Here is a 21,188-nt window from a genome sequence, read left to right as displayed (position 1 = left end):
TCAATCAAAAAAAGTTAAAAAAAAAAAAAAAAAGAAACAGCAACCCTATCTTAAGAGTAGGCTCTGACATTTTAAAAAGCCTGCACAGTTATTTTTGCTATGAACCCACTTTCTTATCCAGTAAACAGATAACACATCCCCTATCTGTCAGGCATTACATTACATCCAAGAGATACAAGAATAAAATGTCATCTGTGCCCTCAAAGAGTTTACAACCAAATATAAAGATAATCTAAGTGTAAATAAATATCAAGAGGTGTAATGTCTCAAGTCTATGTGTATACAATAAGGACAACAGAATTGGAGAGGCTTATGTTGAGTCTTGAAAGACAAATTCTCTGAAATAAAGCTGAGAGAATGAGCTGGAGATGACGAAAGTATGTGGCAAGGGCACCTCAAGCTAAGGAAACATGATGAGGAAAGGCAGAGAAACACGTATCAGCAGAGCATGTTTGGAAGTGCAAATAGTTTAGCATGGCTAATGCAAAGGGGAAACAGAGTCAAGAGAGCTGATAAAGAGGGAAGTGTGGAAAAGCAGCACACTAAAAAATAAAATAAAGGAGTAAGCAAGGATCACTCTCCAGAAGACTGTGTATGCCTCATGTGGCAGAGACTACTGGTGGTCTTCCAATACCCATTCCCCACTTATCTACAGTAACAGGCCTCCTGTTTTCAGCTAGACACAAGGCTCCCCACACAAGAGACTCTCTTTCTCAATATCTCTTGCAGCTAGAACTGACAGCCAAGTTTTGGCCAAGGAGCTGAGAGTGAAAATGATTTGCACATCCTCTGGGTTGTCCCCTTAAAGGAAAGAGCACATCCTCCTCTTCACGATTTCCTTTTTCATGCTGGTTATGACATGGTGGTGAAATATCCAGGACCAGGTAAATCAGAAGGAACTGGATTCCTGAGCCATCATCTAAGTCCTAAGAGAGAATAAACTTCTAACTTGTTAAAGCCATCTGACTTGGATCTCGATTTTAACAGACAAATTAATTCAGCTGGTTAAGGAGGTTTGGTGTCACCTTATAAGCACTTAGAGCCACTAAACATAGTCTGATTTTAAAAAGATTGCTTTAGCAGAAAAACAGTAGACAGAAACAAAAAGTTTAAAGATTATCTCTACAATTTGGATAAGTGAAGGTGATGCCTAGCCTAAGGCAATGACTGATACGAGAATGCAGAGGAGGGGATAAAAGTGAGAGATGTAAAATAAGGTAGAATTGGTAAGATTTTGTCACCAGTAGAAATAAAATGATAGTGGTAAGAGAAGATTTAAGACGATTCCAACGTTTCTGGCTTAGATGACTGAGTAGTAGACAGCGATGCCTTTCATGCCTTTAATGAGTGCTAGGAGGCTTTTTCTTTCATTTCTTTGAGAAATCAATGAAGACTAATAAATTCAGTGTTGGCAAAATATTTATTTCCTATTCCTGTGACTTTAGGCTTTGTTGTTCTAAAAGTCTAGTTTCAGAGAGATGAATACTTCCACTAGGGGACACAACAAATGATTCCACTAACCTGAAGTTGAGACCCCAACTTTATTCGGAAGTTTCAAATCAAGAGGCAATGGAGAGAGGGTTACTGTATTCACTGGGGATGACTGATCCTAATTTTCAAGGGGAATTTGGGTTACTACCACACAATACAGGTGAAGTGGAGCACATCTGAAATGCAAGAGATCCTCTAGGACATCTCTTAGTATTTCCCATGTACTGAGATTCAAGTCTATGGAAAATTGCAAAGGGTATTGTAGAACTGCAAATAGCAGAACTAATTCAGAAAGAATCTGCTAATAGCCCGTATCTTTCAAGAATGAAAGCCTGGGTCACCCCATCAGATAAGGAATCAGGACCGGCTGAGGTACTTACTTAGAGGAAAGGGAATATGGAATGAGTAGTGGAAGAACATATATACCAGCTATGACCACATGACCATTGCAGAAATACAGACTACAATAGTTACAAGTATTTCTTCCTTGATATATATGTGTTTAAATATGTATGTGTGTTTTTGTGTGTGTGTGTGTATTAACCAAATATTTTTTGGTTCATTTGTTTTTCTTTCTTATTATCTAACATAATATGTGTTAATAGTTAACTTCATTATTTCAGTATTTAAGTTACAGAACATGAAAGAGGGAATGTGAGTCAGGTAGGAGAAGGATGAACTAATATTATCCTAAAGACAAAAAAAAAAAGACTTTTTGTGCTCTTCTGGGAAAGAGTTAAAATGTTTTTGGTTGTCCAGGAATAAATGCCTCATGTTAGGTGTGAAAATCTCCCTGTGACCCAATTTAATCAGAAACATATGGGAGAGGCCGCCACGCACACTGGCTCACGCCTGTAATTCTAGCACTTTGGGAAGCGGAGGCGAGTGGATCACTTGAGGTCAGGAGTTTGAGACCAGTCTGGCCAATATGGTGAAACCCTGTCTCTACTAATAGAAAACTTAAGCTGGGCATGGTGGTGTGCGCCTATAATCCCAGCTACTCGGGAGGCAGAGGCAGAAGAATCACTTGAACCCAAGAGGTGGAGAATTCAGTGAGCCAAGGTGGTGCCACTGCACTCCAGACTGGGTGACAACGTGAGACTTCGTCTCAAAAAAAAAAAAAAAAGAGACAGAGAGAGAGAGGGACAGAGAGAAAGGGAATTTTGGGAAATGTAGTTCAGCCTAGCCAAGCTGACCTTTTACAAACCCATTGCAAGGAACTTAAAAATACACAAATCCATAATAAACAGAGAGAGGGGGTAATCAGAAGATGAGAATCTTGTCTGTAAATTCTGAAAGACAAAGAACAAATATGAGCGGTAACTTACAGAGGAGGAAGAAGTCAGTTTAGAGTACTGATGGCAGAAGGGGATAAAATCAAAAGGAGGCGGGCTTGCCCAGAGAACATCAAAGAGGGTCAGGATTCTCAGACACTAGGGGGTGCTAGGGAAGGAAAGGAGTAAAACTTGGGGCTAAAAATATGTAAATCTATATTCAGAACCATCAACCAGCCTTTCCTTAGGCTGAATGTCTCTTAAATCCTTGAATTTGAGAGTCCCCTAGGAGTAGTGACAGTTCCTTACCCTATTCACATAAAGCAGAAACGTGACAGGTAACAAATCCCTCCCATACACACAGAGCTCCCAATCAGTTTGTCAGTATCTTCCATGCTTAAACATAAATAGACAGCCAAGGATTGCTAGATATTTGAGGAACACGTCCAAAATGAAAGAAAAACTAAAGATAAATAGGATCTGAATTTGGAGAAAACAGAATGCATAAAGCAGAAAAGAACTTTCAACTCAAATTGTTATCCTCAGAGAGATTCTTAAAGAGACTGTATCTATAAATCAAGAACAATGTGCTATTTATAAAAAAGATCAACACCAAAAGAACCACAGAAAAAAATTTTCCAATTCTCAAAATAAAAGATACAATAAAAGGATTAGAAGTTAAAGTATCTCAGGAAATATAACAAAATGTAAGATAAAAGACACAAAGATAATCCAACAGATCCAAAATCCTGCTAATGAAGAGTTCCAGAAACAGAAAATGAGAGAAAAAAAAATTAATGAATAAATAGCACAAACAAATATCCTAGAGTTAAGAGATTCCAATCTCTAGATAGAAAGAGTCCAGCATCACAAACAAATGGAAGAACATACCATGCTCATGGATAGGAAGAATCAGTATCGTGAAAATGGCCATACTGCCCAAGGTAATTTATAGATTCAATGCCATCCCCATCAAGCTACCAATGAGTTTCTTCACAGAATTGGAAAAAACTGCTTTAAAGTTCATATGGAACCAAAAAAGAGCCCACATCTCCAAGACAATCCTAAGTCAAAAGAACAAAGCTGGAGGCATCACGCTACCTGACTTCAAACTATACTACAAGGCTACAGTAACCAAAACAGCATGGTACTGGTACCAAAACAGAGATATAGACCAATGGAACAGAACAGAGTCCTCAGAAATAATCCCACACATCTACAGCCATCTGATCTTTGACAAACCTGAGAGAAACAAGAAATGGGGAAAGGATTCCCTATTTAATAAATGGTGCTGGGAAAATTGGCTAGCCATAAGTAGAAAGCTGAAACTGGATCCTTTCCTTACTCCTTATACGAAAATTAATTCAAGATGGATTAGAGACTTAAATGTTAGACCTAATACCATAAAAATCCTAGAGGAAAACCTAGGTAGTACCATTCAGGACATAGGCATGGGCAAAGACTTCATGTCTAAAACACCAAAAGCAACGGCAGCAAAAGCCAAAATTGACAAATGGGATCTAATTAAACTAAAAAGTTTTTGCACAGCAAAAGAAACTACCATCAGAGTGAACAGGCAACCTACAGAATGGGAGAAAATTTTTGCAATCTACTCATCTGACAAAGGGCTAATATCCAGAACCTACAAAGAACTCAAACAAATTTACAAGAAAAAAACAAACAACCCCATCAAAAAGTGGGCAAAGGATATGAATAGACATTTCTCAAAAGAAGACATTCATACAGCCAACAGACACATGAAAAAATGTTCATCATCACTGGCCATCAGAGAAATGCAAATCAAAACCACAATGAGATACCATCTCACACCAGTTAGAATGGCGATCATTAAAAAGTCAGGAAACAACAGGTGCTGGAGAGGATGTGGAGAAATAGGAACACTTTTACACTGTTGGTGGGATTGTAAACTGGTTCAACCATTATGGAAAACAGTATGGCGATTCCTCAAGGATCTAGAACTAGATGTACCATATGACCCAGCCATCCCATTACTGGCTATATACCCAAAGGATTATAAATTATGCTGCTATAAAGACACATGCACACGTATGTTTATTGCAGCACTATTCACAAAAGCAAAGACTTGGAATCAACCCAAATGTCCATTAGTGACAGATTGGATTAAGAAAATGTGGCACATATACACCATGGAATACTATGCAGCCATCAAAAAGGATGAGTTTGTGTCCTTTGTAGGGACATGGATGCAGCTGGAAACCATCATTCTTAGCAAACTATCACAAGAACAGAAAACCAAACACCGCATGTTCTCACTCATAGGTGGGAACTGAACAATGAGATCACTTGGACTCAGGAAGGGGAACATCACACACCGGGGCCTATCATGGGGAGGGGGGAGGGGGGAGGGATTGCATTGGGAGTTATACCTGATGTAAATGACGAGTTGATGGGTGCAGCACACCAACATGGCACAAGTATACATATGTAACAAACCTGCACGTTATGCACATGTACCCTACAACTTAAAGTATAATAATAATAAATAAATAAAAAAAAAAAAAAAGAAAGAGTCCAGCATACTGAGTACTCAGTACAATTAATAAAACTAAATAAGAAAACAAAAAACACTGAAATTTCAGAATACCAGAGATTTTTTAAGTTTGGGAGAGAGCAGGTCACCAAAACAGGAAAAGAATCAGAACGGCATAACACCTACACAAGGTGACAGAACAAAATAGAACAATGATCCTAAAACCTTGAGGAATAATTATCTCCAACATCAAATTCTATATTCAAATTAGCAAGCAAGTGTGAGATTAGAATAAAGACATTGTCAGATACAGGATGACTAAGAAAATTTACCCCTCACCCACACTTCCTTAGCAAGTTACCTGAGCATGCCCTCCAGGAAATAGAGGGACTGAATGGTAGCAGGAAGCCATGAGATTCGATAAATAGCGAATCACATTCTGGAGGATCGTCAAGGGGAATGCTGTAGTTAACACCCATATGGCAGAGTGTCGAGGAAGAACGAAAACTTTATTTTTCAGGACAGTTAAATAAATATATAATATCTAAAATGTGTAAGTGTGTAAGTCGTGAAAAGAGCAGCATAATTATTTAGTGCTATGAAGATGGCGACCAAAAGAAACAGCTAAATAACTAAAAGAGGATGCCACTGGAAAAAACATTTGAGGGGCATGGGAATGAGGCAGTGGGTGGCCATTTGGCCCAGTTTTTTTTAAACCATGCATATGAATCACTTTGATAAAAATGTAAACTGTTATCTCTTTAAAGGGCACAGAGAGAGGATTAGCCCTCATCAGAAGGGCTGGTTCTCCTGAGACTACAAGGTGATGAGCATGGTAAGTACAGCTAAGGGTTAGAAGTGAGATGTTTTACTGAGCTTGATAGGTAGACTTGATTTCCTGTGAGGCAGGAAGCTAAATTATAAATATAATGCAAAATAAAAACATTTGCTAACATCGAGAAAGCAGCACTAGAGTAGATGGTCTATGTGAAGTAGTGAAGCTTTGGCAGAGCTATAATGGGCAAAGGGGAAAGAAGGTGACCAGGAACTTGTCAAAGTATATACAACACAATGCTAAGTAAGGATGGAGAGTATATATTTACAGAAGGAAAAAAAGTATGCCACTTTAGGGCTTATGAAGGTTTGGTTCCTTTCTTGGAATTACACTTATTAATTCAAAGTGCTTCAATAATATATCGGATCAAAGTTGTATAAAGTCATTTGCTATGTATTAAATGCAGCAATTATTTGTTCATGTAAGTGATAAGACTATCTTCCACAATGTACAAGAGTCCATGAGAGACCTTATCAACATTATCTAGTATTCTAATCAAATTCTAAGTAGGAGCAAAGTCTCTCCTAACAAAATTGTGAATGCCTTGAGAATTTTATCCATGACTGACATTTTGGAAGAAGCAACTTTTATTGAACACCTACTGATTGTCAGGTAATGTGCTGGTGCTAAAAAGACAGTCATGCCTAACCTCAAGGAGTTCACCATCCACAGGAAGAGTGAGACAATTAACTCGACAATTAGAACAGAATTTGATAAATATGGAACATGTTTGTCTTGCTATCCAAAGTATTCTCAATGTCTGACTGCATTAAAGAATCCCGATCTGTAATTACTGAAGTGCTGCTCCAGGGCAGGAAAAATAGGAATAAATAAAGCAAAGAATGGCAAGAAGGGAATTCCAGACAAAGAAAAGAGCATGTGTAAGAGCCAGAGGAAAGGACAAAGGAATTAGGAGGCATTAAAAGGTGTGCAGACAAGAGGACATGGCAAAAGAGTTGAAAGGGTAGGGTGCTTTGTTTTCAGACCAAATTGCTGACCAACAGCCAAGGCCTATCATTTTATTTTCATTCTGGGGGCCAGAAAATATTGAAACCATCTGAAATACAATTTCAACACTACATATAAACGGCAAATATGTATCACTATTTTTTTTTTTTTTTCCCTTTTCTGAGACAGGGTCTCACTCTGTCACCCAGGCTGGAATGCAGTGGTGTGATCACAGCTCACTGTAGCCTAGACTTTCTGGGTTCCAGCGATCCTCCCACCTCAGTCCTCCAAGTATCTGGGACCACAGGTGCCTGCTACCATGCCTGGTTAATTTTTTATGTCACTAGGGTCGGCTAATTTTTGTATTTTTGGTAGAGATGCAGATTCACCAAATTGCTCAGGCTGGTCTCAAATTCCTGAGCTCAAGCAATCCACCTGCCTCAGCATCCCAAAGTGCTAGGATTACAGGCATGAGCCACTGCACCTGGCTATTACTGGACTTTCAAATTTTCAAAGTTCAAAGATGTAACAAAATAACAGACTCAAAACCATTTTCATTTATAAAACTAGAGACCTTTTAAGCATTTTTAACAAATATATCAAGAGATACTCATATTAAAAATCTGTATGAAAATAAGCCACCTTTAAATCAATATAATGAAATACTATGATCCTTTTGACATATAAAAACATGTATTTAAAATATAGTAGAAACATTACATAAATTCACTAAATACAATCACATAAAAACGCATGCATTGTACATTGGTCAGATGAAAAGAAAAATAAGCAAATATTTGTTTTAAGTATTTAGAAAGTGTTTATTTGTAAAGTGTGTTACACACTCCCTTTAAAAACCCCTAAAACTAGGTATAAATACCTTAGAATTATAAAAATTTCAAAATTTGATATAAAACTCCAAAATGTAAAAACCTAAGAGGTATGATGCGGTTATACAAATACTTTTAAAGACGATATTTTCTGTATTCTACTATTTGCAGAAACATACTAAAATTAACAAACCATGGGAATTACAAGATACGAAATTCTGGAATTAAAATTCCTTCCTGTTTTGTTTTCATGTGAAATAGCACCTGTTTTCTAAATATGTATAACCAAGGTCCTAAAATTAAAATTCCCAAAGATAAGTAATCACTATAAACAGGAACAATCATAACAAATGGAAATATAAAGAAAACCTATAGCACTCACAGTCCCTTACTAATCCTAGTAAGATACCTATAGAATGGAAGAAGTCCACAATTTCAATCCTAAAGCCAGTCGAAACGTAATTGTGACTGATCAGAAGCCTTGATATTATAAAGATTTCAATTCTTCCTCCAAATGGTCAATGGATTCTATGCAATGCTCATCAAAATTCCAGCAGGTTTTTGAAAACTGACAAGCTGATTCTAATAAAAATAATCAAGACAATCTAGAACAGGGGGCAGCAAACTATGGTCTATGTTCCAAACACAGTTAAAAGTGATCTTTTTTACATTCTTGAAGGTTAAAAAAAAAAAAAAAAAAAAAAAGGCTGTACATGGTGGCTCATGCCTGTAATCCCAACACTTTGGAAGGCCAAGGCGGGCAGATGGCCTGAGCTCAGGAGTTTGAGACCAGCCTGGACAACATAGGGAGATCCACCTCTACAAAAAATAAAGTAGCCAAGCATGGTGGGACACACCTGCAGTTCCAGCTACACAGGAGGCTGATGTGGGAGGAATGCTTGAGCCCAGGAGGTCAAAGTTGTAATGAGTTATGATCCTGCTGCTGCATTCCAGCCTGGGCAACAGAGTAAAGACCCTGTCTCAATAAAATTTTTTTTTAAATGTGAAAAAAAAAGGAAAAAGAAAACAAAGAAAGAAAAATATTTAACAGACCAAATGTGACCCACAAGGCCTACAAATATTTACCATCTGGCCCTTTATAGAAAGCTTGCCAGGCCGGGCACAATGGCTCACGCCTGTAATCCCAGCACCTTGGGAGGCCAAGGCAGGCGGATCACCTGAGGTCAGGAGTTCAAGACCAACCTGGCCAAAATGGTGAAACTCCATCTCTACTAAAAATACAAAAATTAACCAGGCATGGTGGCGCATGCCTGTAATCCCAGCTACTTGGGAGGCTGAGACAGGAGAATCGCTTGAACCTAGGAAGCAGTGGTTGCAGTGAGGGCCACTGTACTCCAGCCTGCGTAACAAAACCAGACTCCATCTCAAGAAAAAGAAAAAAAAAAAAGAGAAAGAAAGCTTGCCAATCCCTCATCTAGAAGTACAGAACTGGAGGACCTACACTAACAGATAAATTTATTGTAAAGCTACGGTAATTAAAACAATATGACACTAATGCAAAGACAGACAAATAGACCACAGGAATGGAGAGTCCAGAAACAAACACATTTAAACATTGGATTTATGATGAAGTCACTGCAAAGTAGTAGGGATGACTTCTTCAGTAAATGGTGTTCGGGTGAACTGGATAGTTATTTGGAAAATAATAAACATTGATCCCTACCTCACACTATATAAAATCAGTTCTATATAGAGTACTGATTTAAAAATAAAAGGTTAAAGAAATAAAAGACAGAAGAAAAAGTAAATAATAATATTTATAGCCTTGGGATTACTTTTCTTTTTTTTGAGTCAGGATCTCACTCTATTGCCTAGGCTGCAGTGCAGAGCACAGTTCACTGCTGCCTTGACCTCCCAGGCTCAAGCAATCCTCCCACCTCAGCCTCCCACATAACTGGGACTACAGGTACATGCCACCAAGCCAGGCTAATTTTTTACTTTTTGTAGAGACAGGGTCTCACTATGTTGCCCAAGCTGGTCTCAAATTCCTAAACTCAAGCAATCCTCCTGCCTCAGTCCCCCAAAGGGCTGGAATTATAGGTGTGGGCCACCATGACCAGCTGACAATATGTTTCTAAGAACAGAAAGAAAATGTGGTGCAGTAATCCACTTAGTTATTAAACAGGATGAACCTTATCTTATCACATATTTTGTGGCAAGAACCTGGACCATCTCAATTTGCTAAGAGTATATGTGACAGAATTATTTCATCTTTTAAGATGTTTGTGTGCCCAAATTTAATGGATGAGAAGAGTTTGTCTTTAACATTTTTTCGCTATCCCTTTATTTTATTTTGTTTTTACTTTTGAGACAGACTCTCACTCCGTCATCCAGGCTGGAGTATAGTGGCACAGTTCTGCAACCTCTGCCTCCCAGCTTAAGCAATTCTCATGCCTCAACCTCCTGAGTAGCTGGGATTACAGGTGTGTGCAACCACGCTCAGCTAATTTTTGTATTTTTACTAGAGACGGGGTTTTGCCATGTTGGCCTGGCTGGTCTCAAACTCCTGACCTCAAGTGATCCCCTCGCCTAGGCCTCCCAAAGTGCTGAGATTACAGATGTGAGCCACCATGCCTGGCCCCTTTATTCTTAAATTCTGTAAATTATTTGTAAAATTACTTTAAACTTTAAAATAAAAAGGGTCCATTGGACCTAAAAGGTAAATGGTAAAGATTACTTTTCTAGTATACTGAAATCAAACTGTTATACTGCAGAGTTTACTTTTTTTTGAGACGAAGTCTCACTCTCGCTCCGTCACTCTGTCGCCCAGGCTGCAGTGTAGTGACTTGATCTCAGTTCACTGCAACTTCCACCTCTGTATTCAAGTGATTCTTGTGCCTCAGTCTCCCGAGTGGCTGGGATTATAAGCGCACACCACCATGCCTGGCTAATTTTTGTATTTTTAGTAGAGGTGGAATTTCACCGTGTTGGCCATGCTGGTCTCAGACTCCTGACCTCAAGTGATCTGACCATGTCCGCCTCCCAAAGTGCTGGGATTACAGGCGTGAGCCACTGTGCCCGGTCTGCAGCATTTACATTCAAGTGCTCATTAAGAAAATAAAAAGTCCTGCAGTGAGAAATTTCTAATACATATAATGGACAAAGAACTGTCGTGTAGAATATACTAACAACTCCTACAAAATCAGTAAGACATAAAACCCAGTCAAAAAATGGGAAAAAGACTTGAATCAGCATTTCATAAAAGAGGAAATCCAAATGAACAATAATCAAATGAAAAAAGTGAAACCTCATTAGTCATCAGGGAAATGTAAATTAAATTCATTATCATGATACCACTGAACATCCACTAGGATTGCTAAATCCTAAAAGTTTAACAATACCAAGTGTTGAAAAGGATGCAAAAAAACTGAAACACTGAAACACTGCTGGTGAGAGTATAAACTGAAACAACCACTTTGGAAAAATATTTAACAATACCCATTAACGCAGAACATGTATATACTCTATAAATCAGGCAATTCCAATCCTTAATAGATATCCAAACAAAATTAAACATACACAAACAAACACATACATCTAAAGAGACACATACAGCATCAAAAGACACACAGCAGCACTTTTCATAATAACCAAAAAATTTCAATGACCATTAATATTAAAATGGAGAAACATATTGTGGTATATTCATACAATGAACTATTGTACAGGAACGGGAATAAACAAACTACTACTACACACAACGTGGATGACTCTCACAATAATACAATGTCAAGTGAAAGATGCCAGACTCACGAGTACGTACGGTATTATTTCACGCATATAAAGTTCAAAATAGGCAAAACTAACCTATAGCTCAGTATAACAGTTATCTTTGGGGTATTACAAAATAACTGGGGGGGGATGAGGGAGATTTCTTGCGCATTAGTAATTCCTACTTCTTGATCTAGTAGTGATACCACGTGTGTCTTTTTTTTTTTTTTTTTGAGATGGAATCTCACTCTGTCTCCCAGGCTGGAGTGCAGTGGCATGATCTCAGGCAACCTGCGCCTCCCAGGTTCAAGCAATTCTCCTGCCTCAGCCTCCCAAGTAGCTGGGAATACAGGCACGTGTCACCACACACGCTAATTTTTGTATTTTTTAGTAGAGACGGGGTTTCACCATATTGGCCAGGCTGGTCTCGAACTCTTAACCTCATGATCTGCCCACCTCGGCCTCCCAAAGTGCTAGGATTACAGGTGTGAGCCATCACACCTGGCCAATGTGTGTCTTTATTTTGTGAAAATTCACTAAGCTGAACACTTAAAATTGCGTGCTTCTCTGTTACCTTTCAATAAGTTTTATTATATGTGAAAAATAAAAGGTCCTGGAAAACCAACATCCACTGATATGACAGTTTGCTGGAGCAACAGTAGTCTTCTGGAAGACTGAGTGAATCCAATGATACACACCGTGTCAAAACAGCTCCCCTAGATGCTCAACAACGTGACATGCTATTTACATGTCATGCAGTTTTGTCACGTGACTTTTTAAAAATCTCATTTTTAGAAAGCAGCCTAAATCTGGATTTTGCAAAAGCTCAAAGCCATTTACAGTACTTTATTTGTAACAGCATGTTATCAGTAAATTTGTTTAGCTGTGTTCTAAACTCTTGCTTTTCTACTTAGCTTTGATTATTTAAAAAAAAAAAAAAAGTGGCTTACCATATCAGTTATATGTTGATAGCAAAATCTGAATTAGGAATAAAGAAAGTTCACAGGTTTCCTTAATAGTATAGATTATTCTTACCTCAGTCATGTTCACTGACTAACCAGCTTCCCACTGATTTTTTACCTAGTTACATTGGAGAAAAATAACTATGCCTGGGTAACAGCCCCAAACTATACTCTATAAGGGCTTCGTGAGCAAAAGAAGCGGAGGGGTGACTGAAATGGCAATGACATAAACTAGTGTGGGGAAAGGTTTTCAAAAAAGGGGGATAATGTGAGCAGGATCCAATTTAAGGATTAAAAAGTCATCCTTATCAAAGCTGCAGATGAAAATGTTGAAGAGCGATATCACATCCCTAAAACAATATAATCATTCACCAAGATTTCAGCAGACTGAAATGATGGTACAAACCTAACTAGAAAAAAATCTAAAAAGAAAGGTAAAGTCTTAGAAAAAGAAACAAGAAAAACAAAAACAAAAAACCGACCACACAAGTTCGGGATAAGAGAGACTTGGCTTAATGAAAGCTAATGCGAAAAAGACCTGGGAAGCTAGATTGATGTTCAGCTCAACAAGAGTCAACACTGTGAGAGTGCTGAAAAAAACAAACAAAAAAGCAATTTGTTAAGCTATATAATATAAGCACATTATTTATAATGAAGTTGGTACTAGGCCCATGGTCCTCTGCATCTGAAGTAAGTGTTCATTCTGAAGGAGGCTAACAAACCAAAGGCCCTTCAAAGGACAGTGAGCAGTACAGCAGGAGGAGGTTAGAACCAATGTTAAGATGAAAAGAATCTGAGTTGTGATTGGCGAGCAAACTGGGTAAGGAAGGGTGAGGGAGACATGAGGGTAATAGTTTTTAAATAACCATAGTGACACACTGTAGAAGAGGGATAGGATAATTCATTCTGTGTTGCTCCAGAGGCAAATCCAGAATCAACAGATAAAAGTTAAAGAATCACATTTAGGTTCAATGTGAAAAACAAACTTTCTAGAATCAATGACTTATATGGCAGTGTTCCTTATCACAATGCCAATGTCAAGCATACAACTGCTCATCACAGAAAGTACAATGGACTTAAAGTGGATCAGAAGTCCTTGGATTCTAATTCCATCTCGACCATTTACTAGCTGTGTTATATGAGGCAATGTATTTACAACCTCTCTGAATCTCAGCTTTTCTTATGTATTTATTTACCTCCTGATATTACTAAGAGGAATAAATAAGATATGTGCAAGACCCATTTGTAACAAACTGAAATGGAATACAAATGTGCGTTGCCGTAGACGGATATAATATTAGATAATTGCTAATATCCTCCCAGCACTGAGATTATTAACTTCAGAAGTTATTTTCTTCTGAAGTAAGAAAAAACTTAAAATAGGTCCTAAATTCACAGAGCCAAGATTTAGTAGGCAAAGAGAGAAAATATTAACATGACAGAAATCAAGGGAGAAAGAAATGTATGTTTCATGAGGTATTAAGAATGTACTTCTCTGACAGCGAATTAGTCACCAGATCTAAAAGGCAATGCTCATTCCCAGAGATAAGTACGATTTCAAATCAAGATGATAGACGTGCCAAATAAGCACTGACAGTATAGGCTTGGATCACAGCAGTAAACAATGCTTAAATAGTGCTTTTGCTTTGGGGACCCCCTAGACTCAACTGTACCTGTAATGGGGTTCTACTCACTCAGCTAAATAATCCTGACTGAGCAAGTTACCCAATCCTCTCAGTGCCAGTTTGTTAAGGGTAAGTACAGAATAATCTGCCTACTTCACAGGTTGTTGAGAAAACTCCCATGAGATAATAATGTGTGTAAAGTCTCCAGCAAGGCTTCTTGGTACACAGAGGAATTCATGTTAATTGCCCCTTTCTCTTAACTTTGATTGTGGAGTTTTTTGTGCCACACTGCTTTCAGAATTATAAACTTGGGGAATAAAAGATATTTTGTTTTCAAATGTTAAAATGAGGTTGAAAAAAAAAATGATGATGTAGATCTACTGAGATGGAAATCTAAGCAACATGCAGATTGGTAGAAAAATAAGTTACAAGATAATCTACTCAGTATGATCCCATTTTTGTAACATATATTTTTAAAATGATTCTCTCCAGATGGTAGAATTAGGTGACTTTCACTTTTTTCTACACTTTTCTGTAATGTTTGAATTTTGCATAAGGAGTATGCATTTCTACTACAATTCCCAACTGAGAAAAAAACTGATTAAAGTATTTTTCTGGCTGAGTGTGGTGGCTCACGCCTGTAATCCCAGCACTTTGGGAGGCCAAGGCAGGCAGGGAGGCGAAGGCAGGAGGATCGCTTGAGCCCAGGAGTTTGAGACCAGCCTGGTCAACACAGGAAGACCCCCATCTCTATGAAGTATTTTTTAAAAATTGGCCAGATATAGTGATGCGTGCCTCTGGTCTCAGCCACCTAGGAGGCTGAGGTTGGAGGACTGCTTGAACCCAGGAGGTCGAGGCTGCACTGAGCCATAATTGCATCACTGCACACTAGCCTGGGTGAAAAAGAGAGATCCTGCCTCAAAAAATAATAATTTCCATAGAAAAGTTATCATTTAGGTCAACTTGGGGAGAAAAATCTATTTTTACAAACTTGGAAAAAATGAACTTAAGAGTTTTTAAAAGGTAAAGAGAAAAAACTTACACACCAGCAATTTGTTTTCTTTCTAAATATGTGGTTCTGGCAAAACAGAAGTATCTCCTTAACTGGGGAAAAAACAAAGGATGTAAGCTCCATGGGGGCAGGAATTTTATGTGTTCTGTTATATTCACTGCTCTAAGTACAAGACCAGGAACTTAAATATTTGCTGAATGGATAAAAGTCCTACTTACCTTATGCTAAATTTAATTGCCTCAAGCCAGTAGAATATTGGCTTATTCATCTTTATCTCTAACAACTAACAAATTATCTAACAAATAGTAATTGCTAATTCAATTATTTGTCAAATGAATGAAAAAGCAAAAAAAGATAAAGTTTAATATTATTTTTAAAGCTAGTAAGTCAATACAAAATGATAAGCATTACTCCACAATACTACATTCATTCTGGACTGTAATCTCTACAGACAGGACAAAAGCAGAGACATCAAAGAAATAGGGGCATGTTACCTTTTCTAGATTACATACATGATGTCTAACAAGCAGACAGTGTAAGTAGAAAGAGAGTATAAAAATTGTATAAATGAAGCTTTTTATACCATCGAGAACCAAATAGCCTAAATCAATAACATAGCCAAACCAAAAAAAAAAAAAGAGAAAAAAGCAGACCTACCTTGGGCCTCTTGGACTTTCCAAGTAACTACTTCTAGGAGGATCTGGAAGCAGGCCACCTGATCTCACTGGCATGTCCTTCACTGCAGTGATAGGCTGAGATGGAGCAGCAGAAGACTCCCCAAGTCCTTGATCGGATGAGAATGAACTGTATGGCAGAGCAGACTTGCTCAAAGGAGCTTTTGAATTCACTTGTTCTGATGGACCAGCTGATTGCAATGGAGGATGGTAAGTTGTGGGTGGGGCAGAACCAAAAGACACAGGAGTAGGAAGCAGTGCTGGTCTAGGTTTCTCTGGAACTTGTGAGCTCTGTGAACTGGAGGCTGGTGGAACTGGGGCTGCTGTTAACTGAGGAGGTATCCCTTGTGGAACTCCAGGGGGAGGTATTCCTGGAGGAGGTGTAGCTGAAGACAATGGCGGGAGGGGCATGACAGGTGGAGGTGCTGTTGAAGAGAGAGATGGTGGGGGAAGAACTGGTGGTGGCCCTGCAGAAGAGAGGGAAGGTGGGGGGAGAACTGGAGGTGGTCCTGCAGAAGAGAGAGAAGGAGGCATCCCTGGTGGGGGAACAGAGGTTGGTAAAGAAGGTGGCATAACAGGTGGGGGCATGCCAGGTGGTGGCACTGTAGCAGGAAGGGCAGGGGGCATCACTGGTGGTGGCAATGAAGGAGGCAACACTGGAGGGGGCATTGTAGGTAGAGGTGGAGGCATCTGAGAATATGGAACAAAAGGAGGTGGCATTGACATGTTCCCAATATACTGGTTCTTCATGTTCTGTAATGAATTGACTTTCTCCTGGAGATAACTCTGAGTGGCTTTCATATGTCCCTGCCATGTTTTCCACTGCTTCTCATACTCCTGAAGCTGATCTTTATGAGGATAGGAATGGAGTTGTTCCTCCCATAGCTGAAACTCTCGCTCCCATTCTTGGTAAAGATGTTGAAACTGTTGCTGCTGCATCTCATAATGCCGCAGCTGCATATCTACAGACATGGTCTACAAATAAAAGGATAAAAACTATTTCAAAACATTCATATTAAGAGAATTAATCACAGGTTAAAATTTTAATGAATCAAGGGCATTTGACACTTTAGGAAATTAGAACACTAAAGACTGGGAGGCTAAGAGTAAGTTTGTCAAGTTCTTTGAGTGATGATCATTTCTTCTTTCTTCTTTTGGCTTAAACGACTTACCACAGAGTTGGAAAAACCAACCAAACAATAAAGCAAATACCTATCTTAGCAATAAGTATTTTTCAAGTTTTTAATATGGATAATTTTAAGAACTTGAAAAATGATCTGTTATTATAGATATACAGACACAACATTACACCTCAAAGATACAAGACAAACAAGTACCTAAGTCACTGTATCTTTTATGGTATATTTCCTTAGGTTTTTTGTGATGGCTGTTTTTGGCCTTTTTGCTTATCTGTTACTGTAGCAGTTTATAGGCAAAACACAGGTTAACCTGTAGCTATATGGTTAAAAACCCCAGCTCTTAAGACCCTTAGCAATAGTAAGCTAACACCTGGCCTGGGTTGACATGATCAGGAAACTCTACTATAACCCATCCCTCCACAGTCCCCCAGGTAAGGTGGCAGATAACTACTTGGGCACCCCTTGGGAAACAATTAATTGTCAACAGTTGATATCTTTTGTTTTTCACACTTAAATCTTTCAAGAATAACAAATCATTTCAATGTCTTGGGGCAACTTCCTATTTGTGGACTATGGAAGCACTTGCCTGTATATGCGGTGGGGGCTGTATAATCTGCTGGTACTGTTGTAGAATCTGCTGTAACTGAGTGTGCTTCTGCATTATTCCCTGATACTGAAAACCGACTCGATGTTGCTGGTGCTGCTGCCAGTGTGCTGCTGCAGCCTGCAACTGCTTTAACCTGGCATCTTCTTCTGGGTCCTCAGACTAAAGATAAAAGAGGACACATCTTTTTGTAAGTCATAAAACAGCAATCAAAAATATTTTATAAATGTATTACAAAGTCCAGAATCCCTACAACTCAGAAACATCTAACTGTGAAACACAGTTATCTTTAGTTCTTTTTGGATTGAGAACAGTTATTCTATCTTTACATAAAACACATAGCTCTATGTATACTATTATGGATACTAATACAAAGGAGTTTATAAATTCCATAGTCTTCACTAGAATAATAACCTTATTATTCCTAAATATGACAACAATTTTCCTAGTAGAAAGTGGTACCAGGCCGGGCGCCACACCTCACACCTGTAATCCCAGAACTGTGGGAGGCCAAGGCGGGCAGATCACTTGAAGTCAGTAGTCCAAGACCAGCCTGGCCAATATGGTAAAACTCCGTCTCAACTAAAAGTACAAAAATTAGCCAGGTGTGGTGGCGGGTACTTGTAATCTCACCTACTTGGGAGGCTGAGGCAGGAGAATCACTTGAACCTGGGAGGCAGAGGTTGCAGTGAGCCAAAATCGCACCACTGCACTCCAGCCTTGGCAACAGAGTGAGATTCCATAAGAAAGAAAAGAAAGAAAGAAAAGAAAAGAAAAGAAGAGAAAAGAGAAAAGAAAGAGAAGAGAAGAAAAAAGAAAAGGGTCCCAACTACTTGGAAGGCTGAGGCGGGAGGATCACTTAAGCCTGGGAGGCGGAAGCTGCAGTGAGCTGAGATCACAGCACTGCACGCCAGCCTGGGCGACAGAGTGAGACCCTGTCTCAAAAAACAAAAACAAGTGATCCTTCAGTTATAGATCTTTTCACTCTATGAGAAATCCCTTTCTTTTTTTGTCACTTTTCACCGATGGACTACAATATAACCATTATGGTTTGATAAATCCTTCATATAAGGCTCTTGGGAGAACAATGACCTTTGGACCAATATAAGAACCTCCCATGTGCCAGTCACTATGCTGAGTGACAAGGAGTGACATTATCACATTTAATGCCTCAATACCTCTATGTGATAGCTACTATTGAATACACCCATTTTGCAGAGAAGTAAATTGAAGCACAGAATGGTTAACAGATTTGCCCAGTCACTACCGGCAAGTGGTAGTACCTGAATTATAGCCTGGGTAGCTGGACTCTAAAAGCTCAAGCACTCGACTATTGCCCTGTACTGTCACTATGAACATATGCTGGCATCTTCCTTTAGTGCTTAGAGGTACTCAATTCAGAAGAGTATCTAATTCTTCACTCAAACTAGGAAAAATTTCCTTTTCTAAACCTGATACAACAGGCCAGGCGCAGTGGCTCATGCCTGTAACCCCAGCACTTTGGAAGGCCGAAGCAGGCAGATCACTTGAGGTCAGGAGTTCAAAACCAGCCTGGCCAACACAGTGAAACCCCGTCTCTACTAAAAAATACAGAAATTAGCTGGTGGTTGTGGTGCGCGCCTGTCATCCCAGCTACTCAAGAGGCTGAGGCAGGAGAATTGCCTGAACCTGGGAGGCAGAAGTTGCAGTAAGCCAAGATCACACCACTACACTCCAGCCTGGTAAACAGAGCGAGATTCTGTCTCAAAATAAATAAATAAATAAGTAAATAAACCTGATACAACAGACATCTGATTATTTCAAATGCAACTTTCTAGGTACTTTAAAAAACAGGGCCGGGCGCGGTGGCTCAGGGCCAGACGCAGTGGCTCAAGCCTGTAATCCCAGCACTTTGGGAGGCCGAGACAGGTGGATCACGAGGTCAGGAGATCGAGACCATCCTGGCTAACACGGTGAAACCCCGTCTCTACTAAAAAATACAAAAAACTAGCTGGGCAAGGTGGCGGGCGCCTGTAGTCCCAGCTACTTGGGAGGCTGAGGCAGGAGCAGGTGCTTGCTTTTAGAGTTCCACTGCCTGTCTTAAAAAAAAAAAAAAAAAATCCGGCCACTGCACTCCAGCCTGGGCGACAGAGCCAGACTCCGTCTCAAAAAAAAAAAAAAAAAACAAAAATATATATCCATTTATGATAAAAGTATACATAAATGAATCAGAAAAAAGCTAAATAATTTAATAAACACTAAACGATTAATTATATGGTTACCTGGGGTTCCTCAGGTGGGAGAGGAGGTGGCACTTCCTCATTTGGAGGTGGCAATGGGGGCTCCTCAGAAGAAGGAGATTCTGGAACTTGACTGGTGGCAGGTACTGTAACTTCTTCTTTTACCGGCTCTGGTGTATCCTTTGCTACCACAGGACCCTTTTTGTGTCCTGGCAAATGAACTTTTGTCCTCTGCTGCAAACTGAGCAAGTGCTGTCGATACCAATACTGCTGCTGTTCCTACAACAGAAACAATTTTTGAGAATTCTGGTTGACAATCATGTATCTCTGCAACTTGGTGTTGACAAGGAGCTATCTTTATGTCTGTGTTCATGTGTCTATATGTAAGAAAAGGCAAAGCTAGACTGAGGAAGACAAATAAGTTAACAAGACCTTAAACACAGGCTACAGAAAATTTTCAGTTCCTCCCGCAAATTTATACATTTAAATTAAACCATAGATACTAATTCAACATGCTTTTGTACTCTTAATAAACACATGCTTTTGGAATTTGATAAATGATCAGGGTAAATCCCTTCAGTATTCACAGCTACTTATTTCTAACCTGGCTTCAGTTTGTTCAGATTTATCAACAAGGGTCTTGTAATTAATGAATAGAACCGAACAGTACTACCTATCTTCTCTGCCTTCTCTCTTTCTCCTCCAGCGCTCCTCCCTCTTTTCTTTCTTCTTTTTTAAGACTGCATCTCGCTCTCTCACCCAGGATGGAGTACAATGGCCTGAACATGGCTCACTGAAGCCTCAACCTCCCAGGCTCAAGCAATCCTCCCTCCTCAGCCTCCTGAGCAGTTGTGTTCGTAAGCATGCACCATCACATCCAGCTAATCTTTTTATGTTTTATAGACACGAGGTCTTACAGTGTTGCCCAGGCTGGTCTCGAACTCCTAGGCTCAAACAATCCTCTCACCTCAGCCTCCCAAAGTGCTAGAATTACAGGTGTGAACCACTGCATCCAGCCTCTTCCCTCTTTTAAACACCTGTTGTAGCATTAGTCTACCCATACTCAGATGTACGCACATGTAAGAGAATATGCTGTGTTTTATTTATTTATTTTTTTTGAGATGGAGTCTTGCTCTGTCACCCAGGCTGGAGTGCAGTGGTGTGATCTCGTCTCACTGCAACCTCTACCTCCCAGGTTCAAGCGCTTCTCTTGCCTCAGCTTCCTGAGTAGCTGGGATTACAGGCACCCGCCACCACACCTAGCTAAATTTTTGTATTTTTAGTAGAGAGAGGGTTTCACTATGTTGGCCAGGCTGGTCTCAAACTCCTTA

General features: G+C 39.3%; 1 protein-coding gene across 1 annotated transcript in view; it reads right to left on the bottom strand.

The window, feature by feature from the left end:
• Positions 1 to 21,188, bottom strand: part of YLPM1 (YLP motif containing 1) — an 87,419-nt gene that overhangs the window by 40,116 nt on the left and 26,115 nt on the right. Inside the window, exons 2-4 of the mRNA XM_011981533.1 lie at positions 19,900 to 20,136; positions 17,621 to 17,800; positions 15,879 to 16,870 (exon numbers count right to left, since the gene is read on the bottom strand). Of these exons, the coding sequence (XP_011836923.1) occupies positions 15,879 to 16,870; positions 17,621 to 17,800; positions 19,900 to 20,136 (1,409 nt within the window). The remainder of the gene's footprint in view (positions 1 to 15,878; positions 16,871 to 17,620; positions 17,801 to 19,899; positions 20,137 to 21,188) is intronic.

This window comes from Mandrillus leucophaeus, unplaced genomic scaffold (assembly GCF_000951045.1).
Source record: "Mandrillus leucophaeus isolate KB7577 unplaced genomic scaffold, Mleu.le_1.0 Scaffold228, whole genome shotgun sequence".
Lineage (NCBI taxonomy): Eukaryota > Metazoa > Chordata > Mammalia > Primates > Cercopithecidae > Mandrillus > Mandrillus leucophaeus.
The sequence above is the reverse complement of the archived record's forward strand: the minus strand, read 5'-3'. Positions and strand labels throughout refer to the sequence as shown.